This window comes from Sardina pilchardus, chromosome 7, assembly GCF_963854185.1.
Source record: "Sardina pilchardus chromosome 7, fSarPil1.1, whole genome shotgun sequence".
Taxonomy (NCBI): Eukaryota; Metazoa; Chordata; class Actinopteri; order Clupeiformes; family Clupeidae; genus Sardina; species Sardina pilchardus.
The window spans coordinates 9,199,474-9,212,221 of record NC_085000.1 but is presented as its reverse complement, the minus strand read 5'-3'; the positions used below and the strand labels follow the sequence as shown (position 1 = coordinate 9,212,221).

General features: G+C 42.5%; 2 protein-coding genes across 6 annotated transcripts in view; both read left to right on the top strand.

Annotated features, from left to right (window-relative positions):
* flna (filamin A, alpha (actin binding protein 280)) overlaps nt 1-6,866 on the top strand; it is a 40,212-nt gene extending 33,346 nt beyond the window's left edge. For both annotated transcript variants that reach the window (XM_062540658.1, XM_062540657.1), the window contains 12 exons: nt 95-256; nt 440-643; nt 992-1,144; nt 1,377-1,499; nt 1,615-1,881; nt 2,164-2,301; nt 2,530-2,645; nt 3,880-4,012; nt 4,373-4,549; nt 4,851-5,069; nt 5,226-5,429; nt 5,569-6,866. In XM_062540658.1, the coding sequence (XP_062396642.1) occupies nt 95-256; nt 440-643; nt 992-1,144; nt 1,377-1,499; nt 1,615-1,881; nt 2,164-2,301; nt 2,530-2,645; nt 3,880-4,012; nt 4,373-4,549; nt 4,851-5,069; nt 5,226-5,429; nt 5,569-5,753 (2,081 nt within the window). In that variant the 3' untranslated portion in view covers nt 5,754-6,866. The remainder of the gene's footprint in view (nt 1-94; nt 257-439; nt 644-991; nt 1,145-1,376; nt 1,500-1,614; nt 1,882-2,163; nt 2,302-2,529; nt 2,646-3,879; nt 4,013-4,372; nt 4,550-4,850; nt 5,070-5,225; nt 5,430-5,568) is intronic.
* A 764-nt stretch (nt 6,867-7,630) lies between these two features.
* Nucleotides 7,631-12,457, top strand: emd (emerin). Of its 4 annotated transcripts, none has more exons than XM_062540652.1 (7): nt 7,631-7,708; nt 8,676-8,764; nt 8,902-8,997; nt 10,263-10,297; nt 10,754-10,779; nt 10,909-10,965; nt 11,542-12,457. In XM_062540652.1, the coding sequence occupies exons 2-7, from the start codon at nt 8,683-8,685 to the stop codon at nt 11,768-11,770; spliced, it is 525 nt and encodes a 174-aa protein (XP_062396636.1). In that variant the 5' UTR covers nt 7,631-7,708; nt 8,676-8,682; the 3' UTR covers nt 11,771-12,457. The 4 variants fall into 4 exon arrangements, with proteins under 4 accessions (XP_062396636.1, XP_062396639.1, XP_062396640.1 ...); XM_062540655.1 differs by having other exon boundaries at nt 7,657-7,708; nt 8,679-8,764; XM_062540656.1 differs by lacking the exon at nt 7,631-7,708 and adding an exon at nt 7,803-8,239 and having other exon boundaries at nt 8,679-8,764.
* The last annotated feature ends 291 nt before the right edge of the window (nt 12,458-12,748 follow it).

Below are 12,748 nucleotides of genomic sequence, written 5' to 3'. Positions count from 1 at the left end.
GCTTTTTGAGTGAAATGATTGTAGTATTTTTCCTAAGCCGTCTCTGATATCATCACTGTGTGCCTCAATCTGTCCACCGTCTGTCTGTCCACAGGTGATGACTCCATGCGCATGTCTCAACTGAAGGTGGGCTCCGCTGCAGACATCCCTCTCGACATCGGAGAGCTGGATTTGAGCCAGCTGACTGCCTCTCTGACCACTCCCTCTGGCCGAGAGGAGCCGTGCCTGCTGAAGATGCTCCGCAATGGACACGTGGGTGAGTATAGCGAGCCAGGCAGAGGGGTACATAAGGATCAGAGGATGATGGAGAAATGTTCTCAGAAGAGCATCAGAAAAAAGTTATAGACACTAGATGGCATTTCGTTTTAGTGTTGAGCTAAAAAGTTGAAACATTTCACTTCATTTCATTTTTAATTAAAACATTTTTCCATGTTTCCAGGTATCTCCTTTGTTCCTAAGGAGATCGGTGAGCACCTGGTGAACATCAAGAAGAACGGACGCCACATTCCCAACAGCCCCATCTCAGTCATGATCAACCAATCAGAGATCGGAGATGCTAGCCGCGTGCGTGTGTCTGGACAGGGCTTGAGCGAGGCTCGCACGTTCGAGCCAGCGGAGTTCATCATTGACACTCGCGATGCAGGTAGGGCGACACTGGAGCTTAGCATGTACTGTATACAGAGGCCTGTTCGATTTCACATTCAATGATCTCTGCATTCATCGTTGAAAGATATGCTTTTCAGTCCCAGTTCATAGGCATTTAGATAAGCAGTATATGACTCTTTTTTGTCCCTATATTACAAGGTGCACTTTGTTCTAGGGTAACAGGGTTTACTTGAGATTTAAGTTTTATCAAAATCCTCAATAACTTTACATAAGGATGTTGTATCTAAAGCTACTCAAAATGACTGAACTACCAGTTCATTCTCCAAAATGCTAGTCTGTATTTATCTATCTATACATGCTCACTCTGTCCTGTGTGCTGTTACAGGTTATGGTGGTCTCAGTCTGTCCATTGAGGGTCCTAGTAAAGTGGACATCAACACAGAGGACCTGGAGGACGGTACCTGCAAGGTCACCTATTGCCCCACTGAGCCAGGAAATTACATCATCAACATTAAATTCGCTGACCAGCACGTCCCAGGTGCCAGTCTTGATATTAAACCATTATGACTACTGTCTGTAAATGTTTCTAATTCCACTGACTCCAACTCCTGTTATCACTCTCTTCTCCTCTCTACTCTCTTGCTGTACTGTAAGTCACTTTGGATAAAAGTGTTTAAGTGTAAAATGTGAATGTATTCTATATAGTATAATATTATGTGGGTAACGCTAGAGACCCTATAACCCCCATACTGCTTTCTCTTGTGACACAGGAAGTGCTTTCACTGTGAAGGTCACTGGAGAGGGCAGGATGAAGGAGAGCATCACCAGGAAGAGAAGAGCCGCCTCTGTGGCTAACGTAGGCAGCCAGTGTGACCTGAGTCTCAAAATCCCAGGTAATTCTCAAGAAGATCAGTCACACCCATGGATATGTTCAGAATTGTTCTCCCCATCATCCAAGAAAGAAACGGTCTGATTGTTTACTCCATCCACTTCCTCCTCACCACACAGAGATCAGCATAGCCGACATGACCGCCCAGGTCACCAGTCCCTCCGGAAAGATCCACAAGGCTGAGATCATGGAGGGCGAGAACAACACCTACTGTATCCGCTTCGTGCCCACGGAGATGGGCGTGCACACGGTCAGCGTCAAGTACCAGGGCCAGCACGTGCCCGGCAGTCCCTTCCAGTTCACCGTGGGGCCCCTGGGAGAGGGAGGCTCCCACAAGGTCCGCGCCGGAGGCCCTGGCCTGGAGCGGGCAGAGGCAGGAGTGCCAGGTAGAAATGCCTGCCACCTCTCGGAGGACTTTTATAGGGGATCATATTACTGAAGTGTGTTTGTGAGACAGTGAACTGTATTGTGTGTGTGTGTGTGTGTGTGTGTGTAGTGGAAAGGGAATATGTTTTTTTCTGGTTACTTTAAATTAGATGAAGTTTGTATTGATGAAGGGAAATCCTGTACTGTATGTGTGCAGTATGAGAGAATGTGAATGGGTAAGAGAGCACAGAGAAAGGGCCCAGCTTGCCTCATGTTAAATGACCGATCCTTTTGTGGTGCAGCTGAATTCAGTATCTGGACCCGTGAGGCTGGCGCTGGTGGTCTGTCTATTGCCGTTGAGGGCCCTAGCAAAGCTGAAATTGCCTTTGAGGACCGCAAGGACGGATCCAGCGGCGTCTCCTACGTTGTCCAAGAGCCAGGTAACGTGCATAGATATTACATGCATTTTATGATCAATGGATTGGTTGGTATTACCAATTATTGAGAAATATACTGCAATTACCAAGTTTATTTACAGTATTAAGGCTAAAACTCCTACTTATACTTGATGGTGGTAATTTTTACTTGTACAGTACTAATCTAAAATCAATGAAGTTAATAGCCTTATAATGATATGAAACAACATGAATGATTTGTGTTGGTTTCAGGTGACTACGAGGTTTCTATCCGCTTCAATGATGAGCACATCCCCGACAGTCCCTTCGTGGTGCCAGTGGCCTCACCATCCGACGATGCCCGCCGTCTTACTGTTGCCAGTCTTCAGGTGAGGCTTCGAGGAAAACAGACAATTGTCCACCCAGAAAGAGTCCAAGACCACCCATAACACAGCAGCTCCGTCCTTAGTCAGGGAATCAAGGCGCTTCTGCTAATGCAGACAGTTAATGGGTAATGGTGATTTATATGGGGAAGAGGAAGTGCAGGTTAAAGCTTACAGATACTTATCTGTAGAAAAACAGAATAGAGATATTCATATTTTTGTAAAATGTGTAGATTAACTTCCACTATTTTAACCAGTTTATTAACAGTGCTCTTATTATTATAGATGAAGGCATAGACATAATAGGGGGTAATTTGCGCTTCAATAAGACCTTAAGCAGCAATTAAGCAATGAAGTTGAATTTTACGACATCCTGCAATTTCAGGTCATTGCTTCAGGCAGCCCGGTAAATTATGTCATTTAAATTGGGGTGTAAAAGGTCAGAGGAAATAGAGGAGAACGAGGCACAGCGGCCTAGAGCAATAACCTTTAGCTCACCTGGGATAGATCCAAGCCCGCTCAGTGCTAGAGTCGGCTGCTCCCTCTGAAGGCTGCTGCTGTGTTCATGGGTGTTCAGGACTCTGGGACACTAAAGGACTGTTTGTGTTTCTCGTGCCTCGTCCTAAAGGCTTCCAACAGCCTTCCCTCTCCCCCCTCCTCTCCCCTCCTTCAGTGGAGTGAAAACCAGGGGCTAAAGGTTTAAAAAGGGCAACAGAGGCAACTTCTTCACTTCACCTTTTTTTCCCCATTTAAAATCTGCTCACATAGACAATCACTCATTCGTTCATTAGCGAATTGTGATTGTTTTTTTGTTGCTGTTCTCTGTGGGCTTTGAGGGTCTACATTCTTTACTTGTTGCCTTATGCTTCCCTTTTTAACCCTTTTAGCCTTAAGGTAAGGTAGTCTAACGGATAGAGATTATGAGACAAGAATGATAAAGAAAGAGAGAACTCCATATATAAACAAACAGAAGGAAAAACATGGAGAACTCCGGGTATATTCCCATGTCATTTGATGGAGAGCCACACTATTTTAAATGTCAAGCTTTTGGCTAGGCATCAAATTCATTTTAGAGATAAGTTAGGTTCTGGTACTGAAAATATAAACAGCTAGATGTGATACTGAGTCATGCAGTCAAGCAGTAGTTGTACTCATTATTGATCCAGCAAGTCACGCCATGTACAAAATGTCTAACAGAGCTTGATGTTGAGTTGAGTGTTGAGTTGTTGTCTGAACACAGGAGTCGGGATTAAAGGTGAACCAGCCGGCTTCGTTTGCGGTAAGCCTGAATGGTGCAAAGGGTGTCATCGACGCCAAGGTGCACAGCCCGTCTGGAGCGCTGGAGGAATGCTGTGTCACGGAGATTGATGAAGGTAACGTGGAGACGAGGGAGATGCCTCATGCGCGGAGCTCTTAAAGATTTGAAGCCTACAGTATATTTGAGAAAGATTCAACCGATTAGATAGCCTTCGTTATCGGAAAGCCAGGTATTTCAGCTAAGGAAAGCAACATGGTTTGCAGCTAGGAGATGCTCACTAGAATTGATTCAGTTCTCAGTGCATTGACGTCCTACATGCTTAGTCAGATGTCCTGGACCTTCTCTTAGCCAGGCAGCCCTGCTGTAGGTTTTGCTTATGTTTGTCATGATTGAAATTCCTTCGTTCCCAGGTCTCACTTGTGTGATTCAACATTACTAATCATCCCCATTCCTTACTCCCTCCTGCGCTCCACAGACAAGTATGCTGTACGATTTATTCCAAGGGAAAATGGTCTTTACCTGATTGATGTGAAGTTCAATGGCTCCCACATCCCCGGAAGCCCCTTCAAGATCCGGGTCGGAGAAACAGGCCAGGCTGGAGATCCAGGAATGGTATCCGCATATGGCGCCGGACTAGAGGGCGGCACCACAGGTATGTATCCACATCAGATTCACCTCCAAGAATTCCTCCCCCTAGCCAGGACTGAATGCTTTTATTCCCCTTCCATGTGTGCCACTTAAATCTTATAGCTGTGTGGTGTCTAAAATGCCAAGGCTCCTAAATTTCAGTTGGTGGAGCAGAAAGCTTGCAATAACCTATCCGTGACTGTGATTTCTGTGGAGCACATCTACTGATAAAATAAATACCATGGCTGAACTGCTCATCTGTTATAAAAAGTATAAGTTAAAGTATAGCTGCTAAATAAATGGGAATTTGACTGGCTCGTTCTCAGGATCCCCATGTGAGTTCATTGTCAACACAAGTTCGGCTGGTCCTGGTGCTCTGGCTGTGACCATTGACGGCCCCTCTAAGGTGAAGATGGACTGTCAGGAGTGCCCAGAGGGCTACAAGGTCACCTACACCCCAATGGCACCTGGGAACTATTTGATCTCAATCAAATATGGTGGACCATATCACATTGTTGGCAGCCCGTTCAAAGCGAAAATCACTGGTGAGTTGAAAATTCGCAAGCCCTGCAAAGTGTGCAGTTTCAGCAGATTTTCTGTTATCTGATCACAGATAAGCACTGCAGTGGTTGTGAGAATTCAATATGTGAATACTAGTACATGCCACTGACATTTGTCCGACACATTTCACTCTTGAACAGGCTCTCGCCTGGTCAACAGCCACAGCAATCACGAGACCTCGTCCGTGATGGTGGACCCCGTTACCCGTAGCGTGACGTCCAGTCAGCAGGCGGCGCCAGGCTGGGCGTCGTCTGATGCCAGTCGGGTGGTTGCCAAGGGCCTGGGTCTCACCAAAGCCTTTGTTGGCCAGAAGAACAGTTTCAGTGTGGACTGCAGCAAAGCAGGTAATGTTTTCTGAATAATATGAGATTTTCTTTGATTTCAGGGATGTACTTGTGTTTATGAATGTTAAACCATCCCATGTCCTGGGGTATTTGCAATTTGGTTTTCTAATATCTCCTACTTTATTTTGCCCCTTTTCAGGGAGGAATATGCTGTTGGTTGGAGTTGATGGGCCTAAAGTACCATGCGAGGAAATCCTGGTGAAACACCTGGGAAACCGCCTCTACAATGTCTCCTACCAGCTCAAAGAGAAGGGCGAGTACATCCTGGTGGTCAAGTGGGGCGACGAGCACATCCCAGGAAGCCCCTACCACTTCACTGTCTAAGGACCACCAACCCCAAGATCCAGACCCAGTCTGCGAGCTGGAGGCCCAACCAAAGACTCCTGTTCCCCAACTACACACATACACTGAACATCCTCCCTGTTCCATCCTCCATAATTTTTTGTGTCTTCTATCCATTTCATTCCATCTGTTTTATTCATAACCTTCCCAGCCATACTATGTGTCTCTAATAGAGTGATTTACATTTTTAAAAAGCACCTTTGTTTACTGTAAGCCGACTGAATTTCAGTAATAACTTTTAGGTCATTTTAAAATGTCCGAGGTGGATGCAGGTAGTTGTGTAGCTCTGGCTCCTTTTCCGGTGTTGGTTTACATAGGTGTATGTGTTACTGATGCTGTCCCTAACACAACGTAGCTGCTACTAGTTTTGCCTGGTTTGTAGGACACTGCTGTTCTGAGCTTAACTGTAGAGGATAACTGTAGCCTGTGGCAAGAGAAGGGGATTACATACCACACATCTGGACTAACCAAGATGTTTTGGTAATTATTTAGGGTGAACTGACACACTTCAAGCAGAACCGCCACACACTTTCAGTGCCTTTATGACACCACTTTAACCAAACCTAACACTGGTGCAAAAGTAGCCTGTTTTGGGGGTTTGCCCTATTTGTCCTCTGTGTTTTGAGTCTTTTTTTTTCTTTGAGGCTTAACATTTCTACATCATCCTGCACTTGCAAACTGAGCGTTGTCTACACATGTTGTTCATAAATGCATTTCTCCTATGCCAGCTGACAACTGGCTGACCTAGAGATGGACCAAAGCACCAAAGTTGGTCTTTGTTGACTAAAAGGGAAGTTAGAAAATTGGACTGAAGTTGACGTAGTGATGCCGATGTTTAATAGTGAAAGTGAGGGAGGTTATGCAAAGGTGTTTTTGCAATATCTAAAATGAATAAATAAAAATGAATTGCTTTCTCAAAATGCCACATTTCCCCTCTCACTCCCCATGCCTTCAAGTTCTTTCTTGTGCTACCTTGTTACTGTGTAATCAGTATTGCAAAATAATAATAAAAAATGTTTTAAAAAGAAAGCAACATCGCAATGTTTGTAAGTCTGATACAATATTTTGATACACAATAAAATTGTCTTAAATATTGTTCTGTCAATTCATCTCTCGAATGTGTCTTGGATTTGTCTTTCGCATCTGTAGGCCTATGAATTAACTCACACAATCTACATTGACCTATAAAGAAAAGAATTCTGGGTAACACTTGAAAGAATTTTGTACTATGTTTAAGTTGAAGTAATTTCATTTAGGCCTAAGTGCTAAACTGAGGTTAGAGAGAAAGGGCAGCTACTCATTGTGTGTCGCAAGCATCGAGAAGAACTACACCAGCCAACGCCCAGTAATTGGCATGCGGCTGACTCATACTCCAAACTCATAGGACTGCAGTGCCATATAGCGCTGCCCATATAAGGTAGTGAACTTTTGGCCAAAGCTACAGCCACCAGATGGCGCACAGTACATTTGTTGGAGAAATCCCCTTTCATGGCCTACCTTTGCACATTGCCTAGGCCTATGATCCTCGTTCTCACGGACTTTAATTTAGGTAGCCTAATGAACTTAATTTAACACCTCTCAGTTGTATAGCCTGATAGGCCATGTAGCCAAAACCTTTGAGTAGCATGACTGTTTGAGACCAACAACGCAGCAATTTGTCCCACAACGGTCTTCCAAGCAATATTTTGTAATTATACACACAATGTGTAGTTTATAATAGGCTCCTTTCAACCGATAGCCTAAATCATAAAATGTATTTTCTTGTCTGGATCTTGTCGCGCTCACCCTGTGACGTTTATAAGCCGCGCGGGCGCGCGCGGCACGTAGTCGCGCCGGTCGCGCCCTGTCTATGGTGGTCACGCCCACAGGGAAACAAGACGTGAATTTCACGGAATTTCATTGACAACTTGCCAAGAAGAAGTGGAGCGACTTGGAAGGTAATTGGCATGATTTGTATTTTTAATGACACTAGCTAGTGACCTTCTATGATGCAACTCGGCAGCTAGAGAGTTTTCATGCCCTGGTTCAGAGCCATATAAAGAGAGAGTTGCGACAACTCGGGTACAGAAAATTCGGTTTGTGACGTGGTTCGTGTAACTTCAAGTAGTTCAAATAGTTCCCGGAAGCGATTTTGACTGTTCGTTAGAATCATAAAATAACCGTCTTTTACAGTCTGTTAACGAGTGTTCGATCCTAACTTCCGGGAACTATTGTTGAGAAAATATGGAACATTAGCGTCAATGGAGTTGTCGCAACTCTCTCTTTATATGGCTCTGCCCTGGTTGAAATTCGCAAAATGCTATTAGCAAACTGCAGCTGGGTTTGATTGGGAAATAGTAACTTGTTACTTGAATGTTACAGTAGCATGCGTTAAGTCGCGCCACATCCATTCATCGAAATTCGGTATTTTCCAGGGTTGGAAAGTAAAAGTAACGAACAAGACAGACTGGCTAAGTTTCGATCGTCTTGTAAGTAAACGTAATTTCTGTAACTTGAAAATTGGTATGTCGCAGAACTCGTTTGGCGCGCTCTTTCTCTAATGTTAACGTAAACATCGACGTCAGTTACAAATTGGAAATGCTTTGTGGAACGAGTAGCGGAGTATTTGCAACATGTAGGCAAGTTAGCTGGTGGTTAGCATTGACGTCGAAGGGATACACTGGCTTTTGTTACCAGTTTGGTCTCATGTTTTTCCAAGGAAACTAACTTTGACTAGTTCGTGACAGAGATCACATCTGCATCATCCGCCGCTACCATTTGCATACATTGTACATTAGGCAAACCTCAGACTTGTCATGTGGAGATAGCATAGCCTACATTTGCTTTAGCTAACCCCAGGGTTATACAGAAACCGTAATGTAAAACTATAATGAATGGTATTGTTAACCTCACTGTTGTCTCTAGCAGGGGGATGGCAGATCTAAGCACCAAGTCTGCACAGGAGATCACTGATCTCCTGGATGAGTATGGCATCAAGCATGGGCCTGTCGTTGGTATGTATGGAGACAGCTGATTGATTCATTAACTTTAATTAGAGTTTCTAACTATCCACTATACATCCTATCCAAAGTTAGATTGTAGGGTGTATTGTCATTTTCGTCTTAAATATAAACCATCTTCCGACTGTTAGGCACCACCAGGAGTCTCTATGAGAAGAAGCTGAGAGAGGCCATGACCAAAGGTACCCCGAAACAGTCATCTGACAAGACATACTACAGAGAAGAGGGTAAGGGTTGGCTTGTAACCATAGACTGTAAAACATATCTTGTAACACATATCTACATGTATGTTTCATGATTGTCTTGAAAGTACTAAAGATTTCTGCGAGGAGCTCTTATATAGCCTGGGTGAACACAGACGAACCTGCAACCTTTATTTGTTCGAACCTTTCTGTTTGCTCTACAAGTCCACCTGGTGAACTTCACATTGATGCTGATTTCTGAAACCCCAAAAGCCAAGGAATCAATAACATTTACTTATCTAGTTCCCTGTTGGTTATACCCTTTGGATAATGGTCCCCCCAGGCCACGCTCGTTGTATAGTATTTTGAGCCCTTAGATTTATTCCCCATTCTCAGTCCTATACAAATGATCGGTATGTTGTTGGAAGTCTATCTTCCTCCTGTTTAAACATTATACTTCTCCAGTAGCTATTTGGTCTATTTGTGCATTTTCCTATCTTAATTATTACCACCACGCTTGTGAAGCTGCGGTCATATAGAGTTTATTAGTGGGGGGGTTCTCTAGATTCTTTTTTCCCTTCAGTGAATTTCACACACAAACAGAAGCACCCATACACAAAAACAAACACAATCTATGCACACGCTCATTTACATACACAGAAGTAGAGGATGGAGTTGGAGACAAATTGACAAGCGGGATTTATTTGCTGCTTTATGGTACATCTAGCTCAGTTGGTGGCAGGTTTGTCACCTGCAGCACTCTTATCCTCCAGGTTAACTGGGATCTTATTCAATTATAGCTTTTCACCAACAGGCCACAAGCCAACGTTGTGCAACATAGACAGAACCTGTAAAAAAACACCCATCTTGATTTCTGTACCATACAGCAGCAGATTGGAGAGAGTGAACATCATCATGTCTTTAGAAAATGAACTGGTTCCTCCATGTTGACCAGCCTAATTGTAGTACCTTACAGATAAGCTCTTTAAAGAAAGAAGTGTAAAACAGTCTCTCGTAGTTTTAATGATGGGATCTTCTGAAACTTATTGTGATAAACAGAAGCAGCAACACCTGCAAATGTTGGAAAAGTGCAGAGATTTATTTACAGCAAAGGTAGACCCATATTATTTCCTGACTGTTAGTGCTGCTTATTGTCTGTTTGCAAAGTTTTAGTGAAGTAGGAAGTAACGTTAGGAATCTCTGGCTGGACCAATGTTTTGAAAGTTAGTGCCCGTTGTTGTGATGCAAGTGTTGGAAATGTTTCCCTATTATGTTTATTTACTGACGTTTTTGGTTTTTTGTTCTGACAGAGGAAGAAGTCGAGTACATCGAGTATCATCCACCGGTAAGTGCATATGTGTGGCTCTTTCGCAGACAGATTAACTATTGGACCATATTCTGGTAAAACATGTCGACCCACAGTCAGGTGTTGTTAAAGCAACCGTGTCTATCTAGTCCTATCTGTGGGAGCAGAAATGCAATGCTGTCGTAGGAAATGGATTGAGAAATTGCAGTGGAATCATTGGGTAGGTCATTTGTCTATATATCTAAAAAAAAATATTTAAAAAATATGATCCATAAATAATTTATATCAAAATTGTGTTGTCATTATTTTACCAGTTTGTGGTCCAATACCCTCTCTGCCTAGCAATATGATCGATCATTTTAGAATTGATATTTAATATTTTCATATTGGTGTGTAAAGGCAGCATTCGTTTAAAAGCATTGTTTACTTGTGTTAAATGCAGACTGCTTTTCGTTTATAACATTAACAATAATGCTTGTTCTCTCCAAATTTCAGGTGAGAAATGAAGGCTTTGGGGATGTGTGAGTACAGCTGATGCAGATATTGTGGGGTTATGGTGGTGGATCTACAGCAAATCAAAGCAGTGATGGTAATTGGGCCTGTCAAAATGTGAAACTTGTTTGCATTGTCATTGTGTCATCTTTCCTCAGCGTCCGAAGACCAAAAAATTTTGAATACAACGATGAAGTTGATCACCACTTTGAAGAGTGAGTCTTGATGTCCTGGGGTGTATTCCAAGTAGGTGGTTATGTGGCAGATCTGGGTAAGTTAGCCCAGAGGAAGTGGTAAAACTTTAATTGAAGACGAAGAGCCTTTTGGCTTTGTTTAGTTTGGATATTGAAGCCACAGGCTTTTCTCTTATCAGCAGAGATGTAAAAGTCTGACTTCGGAAAGTAAGTCCTGCCATGTATGGGTTCTGCCTATGCGCTTAACAAAGGTGATTTCACTAATTACCTGATCTACCTGGCTTAAGAGCTGGGCTAATTAGAATCAACTGATTAAGTGAATGGTTAGAACACAAATGTGGCTTTTTTTTAACTCAAGCCGGACATTTACACCTCTGATTATCGGGTTTACAGCTTCCTCTGGTTTATCTTAGCTGAGCGTATCTTAGGCTTGCCACTAAACTACCTACTTAGAATCATAGCCTGATGCCTTCTTCCTCATATGTTTCTTCACCATGGTGTGATGTGTAAATAGCATGACTTTACCACTTTTATGAATTCTGAATCACATTTATATTTAATTCTCTCTACTATTCTCTCCCCCTCACTTTGTCACAGGCCCGTCATTAACAGGTCAAAAGCGTCCTATCAGAACATGTCTTACTCCACGCCTCCGCCCCCAAAAGTTAGCCAGAGGAAGCCCATCGCAGAAGTTCCCAAATCAGGTGGAATCCCGGGATGGGTGCGCGTGCTTGTGTTTGTCATCATAGCAGTATTTCTGTATTACGTATACTCCATCATGGAGACCCAGGAGGAAAACCCATTCAACAGGGGGATTGAAGCATAGTTTTCTGGTTCTTCTCATTTAAAAAGAATTGTTTCACACACACACACACACACACACACACACACACACACACTAAAATTCAAAGAGTATTTGCTGTTTATGGTACCTCTTAAAACATAGAATGTAAATGGATCTTTTTTCAGTAACTGTCTATGGTTCAATTTTTAGTCAACTGCAGTACCATAAATCATAAAAAGGAAATATTTTTTTAAAAATGTTTTTAGCCCATTAAATTTCCAAATGTACAGACATTACTCTTTTTTTAAAAAATGCAAATGTTGTACTTGCTAGCTTGCATCCTGTGCAGTCCCTCCAATTCCACACTGAATTGAATGCATTTTATTTGGAAGTTGATACAGCACTCCTTATGGGTTGAGTTTAATAGATTAGTTTAATACATTTTGAACACTATAATTCATTTGAATCAATGCACCTCAGTATTTTTTATATCAGAAGTATCTTGATTGTATCAATATACTATTATGTTACCTTAGGAAGGACTACAGTGTTGTCAAATATTTTGCCAAAGATTATGTTGTGATGCAGAAGATGCATTTTCTTCCTGTCCTTTCCAAATGTTGTATGGACCACTTTGTAACTTTACAATATTTTTTTCCAGTTTGTCCAGCAGTTTGATTGTACCCGCCTTAAATGCAATTGTCCAACAATAAAGTTTGTTTTAAGCAATATTCTGTTTCTTATTATATTTAGGTTAGGTTACTTTGTATTTCCTTAATGTAATTGTTGCAGGTAACAGTAACATGCATTCTTCACTGAATAAATGTGTTATTTTAAGTAAGATAGAATATGAACATCTTGTGATGCTCTACAACACAATTTGTTCAAATCTTTCGTCACCCAGAACCGAATGCATTGTGTACAGAGGGCGGAGGCCTGGATGTCCGCAATATAATGAACAGCCTAGGTGTCAAGAATGGAATGCATGGTAGATAGGTTACACGGTTTGTTTTTTCAGGT

Coding starts and splice junctions, on each gene's coding strand:
- emd (XM_062540652.1), top strand. CDS start 8,683: ATGGCAGATCTAAGCACCAAGTCTGCACAGGAGATCACTGATCTCCTG. Junction 10,298..10,753: donor ACATCGAGTATCATCCACCG/GTAAGTGCATAT, acceptor TCCAAATTTCAG/GTGAGAAATGAAGGCTTTGG. Junction 10,780..10,908: donor AATGAAGGCTTTGGGGATGT/GTGAGTACAGCT, acceptor ATCTTTCCTCAG/CGTCCGAAGACCAAAAAATT.